Below are 8,330 nucleotides of genomic sequence, written 5' to 3'. Positions count from 1 at the left end.
CTTTCTCCTCTCTAACCTCTCCTGTTCCTTCTCTTCCCAACTCACTTCCTTTCCAGTTCTTAACTTCTATCTGGATTCTCGTTGGGGTCTCCACGCTGACCGCCTGGTGGTCAGCAAAGAGCAGCGCTGCGCCCGCAGCGTCCCCGGCCTCTCGCTGCTGCAGGCCGCCGACCACGCCCTCACTTCCTGTCACCTGACTTCCGACCTCCTGGTCGGAGATGTAGCCATCACACAGGGACGTCACTACTGGGCATGCTCCGTGGAGCCCAGCTCTTACTTAGTGAAGGCAAGTCATTACTGCAAACTGTGGGTTTTTTCACTGTAATCCTATCGAACGTATAAGTTACAGATATTAGCTGCCAGGCATGTTATTAATTTATTATTTTATATCTCTTCTCCTCAGGTTGGAGTGGGTTTGGAATCTAAACTGCAGGAGTGGTTTCACCTCCCACAGGACATGGCCAGTCCACGGTGAGCGACAACAAAGACAAAATCTTTTTTTTTGCAGCAGCAGCACTGAAATCCCAGTTTACCGTAGTAATTTTTTTTTTACAGCACTGAAATCCCAGTTTACCGTAGTACTAGTTCAAATACAGCTGACTGACTTTCTTTATTAGATATTATAATAAAAAATGTTTTTTCCTCAGCTACGACCCAGACAGCGGCCATGACAGTGGAGCGGAGGACGCCCTGGACTCTGCTCCACCCTTCTGTTTCCTCACCATGGGCATGGGGAAAATCTATCTGCCCCAGCACAGCTACCACCACCACCACCACAACAACAACAACCGAGACATCACCAACAACAACAACGGCCCTTCCTCGCCCTCTGGCCACACGTACCCACTGCCGCCCCGGCTGGGCGTGTGCCTGGACTTTGAGAAAGGTCGCGTCACCTTCTACGACGCTCATTCTCTACGCCCCCTGTGGGAGGGTCATGTGGATTGCTCCGGCCCGGTGTGTCCTGCTTTCTGTTTCATTGGTGGAGGGGCTCTGCAGTTGCAGGAGCTGGTAGCCAATCGCAACGCAGACCAGACCCCAGTTCGTAGGGTGACCATCCAACCCCGGGTGTCTAATCTGAACAACAACTGAAGCCTGATCTGGAAGGTTGATTTACAGTAGGATGATTTCGGAATGTTTTTGTTGATGTGCTGTATTTACTCAGTCGGGGTGAAAACGTTACACATCTCAGTGATTCTGTTTCTTATTTCATTTTCCTACCAAGAGAAAATGTTTCTATAGCAACAAATATGCAATGTAATTAAGTTTCTTACGTTTTTGTTACACGCGGTTTTGCAACAAGTATTGCTTAGTGTTTGGTACAGAAGGTCCAGCACTTTAATATGTAACTATATCTTTGATGCTTGCAGTTCGCAGCCATATTGCATACATTGATAAAGCTTATGTAGATGCAGCACCATGATGTGAACAAGTCGTATTTTCTACAGACGCTTTTACGAATTTAATTTCCAGGAAAGTTGGTACACTGTGTGAAAACCATTCTTCAAAAATTAATATGTAGGTAAGACACATGCGACACACGCCAAACTACTTAGAACAGAGGCAACTTTACCCACGGGTCATTCATTTTCCTTAGTTGGACATGTTAGTGCTAGTACTTTCATCAGTTCTGCAGGTGGAATTCTGAGTCCATTTTCAAGCTGCTCAACAGTCTTTGGTCTCTGTTCTCTGAGTCCCCTGTCCCACATGTTTAAATGGAGACAGATCTGGACTGCAGGCAGGCCAGTCTAACACATGCACTTGACATTAAGAGACAGAGAAAACAGTTCCATTCTCTCCTAGTTTGTCACTGATGACCTAGAAACCTCCTGTAGGCCAGAGTGTTTCTGTACGAACAAAATTAACCTTTATGTCATTCCCTGATAGGAAAGATAGGAGTTAATTTCTTGAAAAGGTCCTCTGACTAATGTCCATTTACCAAAGCCTTGCATTTTTTTATGCAAAGAAAACAGCAGGGCTCAAAGGTCATGCACATTCAGCAGCCTTTTCCGCCCCTGGTCTCCACACAGCAAGATTTCCCCCTGACTTTAAACAACATACTCAGAGCAATCTCATTAAATGTTGTCTGTATTTTCACTCTAATTTAGCCTCTGTGCCAAGGTTTTTGGAGTGTGTTTAAAGAATACATTTCTAAATTATAAATGAATATAATTAAGTAAGAAAAATAAATGTCTGTGACCTTTGAGCTGTTAAATTGAAGTTTAGAGCAATTAGAATTCTTTGGAAGTGTACCAACTTTTCTAGAAATTAGGTTCTTACTTCATGCCCTTAATGTTTCAAGCTTTAGACATTTTTGAATTTTTTTATTGCTAAATTTGCCTTTCATTTATAAATATATGATAAATTTTGTGAGTAAAAAAAAAAAAAAAAAAGAGTATTTAGTGAGTGTGTAACCAGAGTTAAGGACACTTACTGCTGTGCTGTTGGTGACGACTCCCCAGTCATTCACACAATGTGGTCACAACCAGAGCAGTGTTGTCTCTCTGGGTGTTAGTGTGGTAAATTAGAGGTAGAGAGGAACAATGAGGCAATACTGTAATTAGGAGCAATTATGGCTCTGCTGCTGCAGAGCTAATCACTACTTCACCCTGCTTCTGTTTGTGCATCGCTATATTCAAACACACATGTCTGCACAAGTGTGTGTGTGTGTGTGTGTGTGGGTTGACTGACAACAGCTTTGATGGTGTGGATCAGACTTAAACATTGTTTATTCCTTCAACTGATTTCTGATCTGATTTTCTTCTGGCAAACGTTACATTAACGAGCAGCGCGTCCCCTGAACTGGTACAAATCCTTGTAAACTTCACCTGCTGGCAGAATGTTTGAAATAAGCCTTGAATAAATTGTTTCAATTACGTATTTATTTCAGTTTTATGTTAATCCTTTTGTACAGTTACCCTCGACCCCCGCAAACCATTTTAACCAAACTCACGGTGCAACAATGCTCTTATGTGGCCACTAGGGTGCAGCAAAGCACAGTGCAGCTTAACTAAACCATGGCGCTGATATACAGCATCCAACACGGAAGATCTCGGCAATGAGTGAAAGAGCATTTGCTGAAAACCCATCCTTGAGCTGACAGTCTTTCTCTCTGTAAGTCTACAGGTGTTGACAACCACTATAACAAATAGAAGAAAAAGAAGAAGAAGAAGAAGCTGAAATAGAAGAAATAGAAGAAGAAGAAGAAGAAGAAGCTTTGAGCAGAAACTCACAAAAAATATCTGTAATATGTTTTGTGAGTTAGAATATAATAGTATTCAGATGCTTTGGTGCATATCTGACTTTGTATCAAATGGTGAATTAAGCTATTTTCAAAAACTAAAGCAAAGGTTATTTTGAAAGAAAAAAAGTGAGCAGTAAGCAAAAAAAAAAAAAAACAAACAAAAAAACAAAAAAATCTTTATAGACATCAGAGATTTCCCATAGAGGAGCTGTACCTATCCTGCAGCGCTCATATGGTTTTTATAAGGTTAACGTTTGGTATAAAGAATTATAGACACATGTATGCAACTCTCTCTCGAACAAACACACACAGTATACACACACACACAGTATACACACACATATATACACATATATACTGTACGTATATACATATATGTGTATATATGTATATATATACATATACACATACAGTATTTTCCAGTTACAAACACTTGACCTGAAATATTTTTCTTTCTCCCTAGAAAGTCTGACATGGTGCCAAGGACTCCACCTACTGGTTGATTACATAGGTTGTAGTATGTAGTTGTAGTAGTACATACAGTACAGTACATGTGCAGCAATGTTAAGCTTCACTAATGGGGACATTATACACTTACTACATGTTAAAGAGTCATGTCGGCTGGTGAGATTTATGCCCAGTGAAACACCTTGGATTGCTGTCACACATGGTAATGACCATCTGCTTCTGATAGACTCCCATACCTCACACATGCAGATACTTAGCATTCCTTATGTAAATTTAATGTAAATCACTGGACCTTTTACCTTTTATGAGCTTCGATATGAAAATCCACATATGTGTTTAATTGGACCCACATTGGAAGGGGAAGCTGTGGGGGATTTGGGTTTGTCTCGACCACAGAGGGAAAATAAAATGCAGAAAAAGACAGAATTGAGAAAGAAAAAAAAAATATATGAAGCACAGAACCTTGACTGAAGTCAAGGTTCTTTTTTAACGTTCTGTTACACAGATAAAACTACGGCGTCCAGAGGGAGGTTTAGACCTGATCCCTTATGATATAGAGGAAGAGGAATGTAGTGTAAAGTATGAAGGCCGAGCCCTTACACCCACCCACCCACTTCTTATGCCTGCTGCACCTCTCTTCTTTAGACCAAATCTGTAACAGATTGGGTTTAGTCTGACTGGAGGTATGCAGCCACAACACCACATGTAGGGGTCTGCATAATCCCTCCACTGAGCATTAGGCTCACAGCATGGGCGTTCTTTTAAAGACCCGACAGGAATTACAATACATAATCTCTGTGATCATCATTTAGCGGGAGAGGATCGGGGTTAGGGAATGACTTGAACCTGCGGCGGCTCTGAGACAAACGTACACACATCTATATATACTGTACAGTCAGAGAGAGACGCAGTATTGTGCCATCTGGAGAATATGTAGGACAGGATTCTTTAGGGGATAGCGTAAACCAACTGTCTCCAATATCATGAAGCTCAACCACACTTTCTGGAGACCCAATATGTTTGTCAAAGCCATTTCCTAAAATGTATACCATACAGTCATGTGAAACTAATCTCCTTTTAAATGGGACATGGAATGTACATGGTGATTTTCTTCTTCTGTGGTTGAAAAAAAAATAATACTTTTCTATCAGTAAAACAATAAAGTGTCAAAAAATTAGGAAAATGTCGCATTAGCCAAAATATTAGTATACATTTCTATTAGTAAAACCATAACGTGTCAAAAAATTAAGAAAATGTCGCATTAGCCAAAATATTAGAAAATAAGCAAGTACTACAATAGCTACTAGATAACTGGAAATAAGAAAAGGACATGTAACATTTAGTACAACAGGGTTAGAGAAAGATAAAAAGAGTTAGTGGACAAGGAAAAACAATAGTCAGAAGTGGTCAGCCAGGGGACGGCAAAACGGCAGAAATGCTGCCTAAATAGCAGAGCATATATGAAATAGCAGAAAGTTAGCCTGAACAAAAGCTATAATAAACCCAAAGATAAATGCTGCTAAAATATTTAACTAATATCAAACAAATTCATTAACAAATAACTGAAAATCCAAACCAGTTACAGTCACAAAAAGTCAAATACTTCGTCTACAGTCTATAGGTGGACAAAGTTATTGTTACAACAAGTCAAGAATGTAGGTCTAAGGTATTGAAATCTTGGATTTCTGTTTAATTATGGGGTGTTGTTGGAGATGTACAGCTCTCCAGGAAAGTACGGCTCTGGTCTGTGATACTTCAGTCAGTGATGTTGTTGCTACGCCTAATGGTCAGTGATTTACTGCTGTCGGTGCTCTTTCTGTCCCCAGGTGAATTTCTTTTAGAATCGGTTCATACTTGAAATAACACGGAGCTGAACCACAGTCTGAATTGTTTGTTTAATATGTGCCTTTGCCTGCGTAGACTGAAAGAGAAGTCAGGGTTTGTGGGAAATCTGTGTAACACCATTATCCTCTGTTAAAACCATAATCATGGCTTTCTGTCGGGAGACTGGAGTGGAAGGAATTAAGGAGACAAAGGGCAAGAAGACAAAGAAAGATATGAATAAAGTATTTGTTTTGACAGATCGGCCACTGACGGCTGCTACCTACGCTTCACTTCGTGGCTGTGCGGTTTGCCTTTGATTGATATTGCAGATATAACAAACCTCCAGATTACAATCATGAGAGTTGACAAGTCTAATTTCAGTGTAAAGCACTCCTCCATATGTAACAGGTTATTTGCAGTGGGAATTGAATCCCCTTCAATCACTCATTCATCTGACTCACTTTGCTCTGCCTTTGAATTCAATAACGCTGCGTTGTTATTATTCATACGGGGACGCGGCCGCTGCTCAAACATTTATGTTTCTCATCCGTCCGTCCGCCCACGAGACTGAATTACATTAATAATGTACAGCTTCCTGCTTTTATTGTGCTGATAACCTGAATTGAGGTAGAAGGGGGGGGAAATCAATCAGGTAAATGTTGTCTAAGAGGATTTGAAAGGACGGAGGAAGAGCCGTCTTCTCCCACCATGATGGATGAGGGGTGACAGTAATACTGGACTCAGCCCATATGGTCACATACAGTAGCCTTTAGCACATTTGTGAGAGAGCAGAGTCACGGCTAATTCACTTCAACATTTCCACTCCAGTGGGCGTATCCCATTCTACTGCACTGCCTTATTCTCTGGTTAATGGAGCGGGGACCACTGATTGTGCGGCATTAATCACACTGCACACTGTTCACAATGACCACATTGAAAGCTACAGTTTGACATTTTGGAAAACTTTTAATTTTACTCGCTCTGTTGTTCATTCACACAGACGCCTGCTGCTAAGTAGCTTAGCATAAAGTGCTGAGATAAACTAAGAGAGAGCTAGCCTGGGTGATGACTTCAAGTCTACATTTTTGACAGAAATTACTCATGACTGCCAGTGTTATAATAAAGAAAACCCTGGCATCATCCCAGAGTATTTTCCTTTAGGACTATTACAAACTTCCTACTTCATTTACCCATATTAAATACTTTACCTTAAGCTGCACTACATCACTCTCATTATTTTTCAATAAAAAAAACTGAGATAAAATATGTAGAAGAAAGATGAAAGTTAGCAGGAACAGATGAAGACCAGGGAATATATATATATATATTTTTTTTATCTGGCTCATGTCTTAAAACTGGAACTGACTGAATAAGAGGAAACACTGATTAAAACTTTCAAACTGGTCCAAAAACGCACACATACTTTCAGTTACTGTAATCATCGTATTTGTAACATCAAACAGATCAGATTCTTTGAGACTAAATGGCTGCGGTTCTAATGTGTGTTCCTGTCGTATCCTCACATGTGAAAGTACTGACAAAAGTCAGTACTCACTACAAATACTATCTTGACCCATTCTTAAATTAGCTATCGGGAATATACTCTCTCTTCATACTCCTCAGAGATCTACTTTAGAGGTTATCCATCTCTTTTTATTTATATCTACTTCAAACATCAACGGCCTTAGAAATCTCATACACTTCTGAAAAAAAGTTTCCTAGATGCTGACCTTCCACAAAGAGACTATTCCTGACGCAGCTTCTTGAGGGTCAACTTGGCTTCATCCTGATGAAACTGCCAGATGCTGAGCAAGGTCCTTGATTTTTATCCGTTCTCTAAAAAATAAACTCCCGGAAATCTCTCATCAGATACTTCATTTATCAAATTCCTCCCAGGCCCTCTCTGAAACCTCAAATTGAATAACTATATATATATATATATTTATACATACATACATGCATGCATAAATACACACACATATACAGTATATACACAGACACATTAGACTATAACTAACTGTACAGTTGTAAAGTTAGTCATGGTTTAATGTGTGCCTTGCATCGTGCAGCTGTTGTCGGTGAAAATGCCTGTAAAGTCTGTCATAAACACCCTTCCAGGCATTTAGCGAGTGACAGACACAGTCGGTGACTACAGCCGGAGCCAATGAATATGGCACAGATTTCAGCAGCCATAAAATGATGGCAGAGCAACAAAGGCCACTCCAAAAGAGCAGTGATTTTTTTCCCCTTTAACTGCCTGTGTATATGAACGCAGCTGTCCAAAGATAAGTCGCCGTTCCCCACATTATAGGGTGATGATGCGTTGATATGTTGTTCAAATGATGTTCACATCTGGACAAAAATTAGTTTTCAATTCTGCTAAAGAAATTATGATTCCGTTCATGTCTTCTCTGTTAGTATTTTTATGCAAAAAGGTTTTTTTGCATAAGTTTTGTGGACATTTCAAACTGAAAAGCCTTTAAAGTATTTAAAGCATATGTCCTTTTTAAAGTTTTGTGGACAGTTCAAACTGAGAGGCCTTTAAAGTATTTAAAGCATATGTCCTATGTGATGGGGTAATATTGCTTTTTTTATTTATTCGCTTAAAGTTTTAAATCTGTCTTTTAAATCCAGCATGTAATGTGGACCAACCTTTATTATAACCTGGGGTCCTGAATAGTAACTTTAACTCCAGCCCAGTGAGTCCAGATATATGGTGTGTTTTTACACTCAGCCTCTAACTTCACAACCAGGATATTAATGTTTCCATAAAAGTGAATGTGTGGAATAGCAT

At 39.9% G+C, this 8,330-nt stretch overlaps 1 protein-coding gene and 1 long non-coding RNA gene across 3 annotated transcripts in view; one reads left to right on the top strand and one right to left on the bottom strand.

The window, feature by feature from the left end:
• Nucleotides 1-3,172, top strand: part of trim46b (tripartite motif containing 46b) — a 12,963-nt gene extending 9,791 nt beyond the window's left edge. For both annotated transcript variants that reach the window (XM_017041261.2, XM_008331869.3), the window contains exons 11-13: nt 57-286; nt 404-471; nt 648-3,172. In XM_017041261.2, the coding sequence (XP_016896750.1) occupies nt 57-286; nt 404-471; nt 648-1,092 (743 nt within the window). In that variant the 3' untranslated portion in view covers nt 1,093-3,172. The remainder of the gene's footprint in view (nt 1-56; nt 287-403; nt 472-647) is intronic.
• The window catches only part of LOC103394522 (uncharacterized), a 21,724-nt gene that overhangs the window by 4,874 nt on the left and 8,520 nt on the right, over nt 1-8,330 (bottom strand). The gene's annotated exons all lie outside the window — the stretch shown is intronic.

Source organism: Cynoglossus semilaevis, chromosome 18, assembly GCF_000523025.1.
Source record: "Cynoglossus semilaevis isolate Cse_v1.0 chromosome 18, Cse_v1.0, whole genome shotgun sequence".
NCBI lineage: Eukaryota > Metazoa > Chordata > Actinopteri > Pleuronectiformes > Cynoglossidae > Cynoglossus > Cynoglossus semilaevis.
The sequence above is the reverse complement of the archived record's forward strand: the minus strand, read 5'-3'. Positions and strand labels throughout refer to the sequence as shown.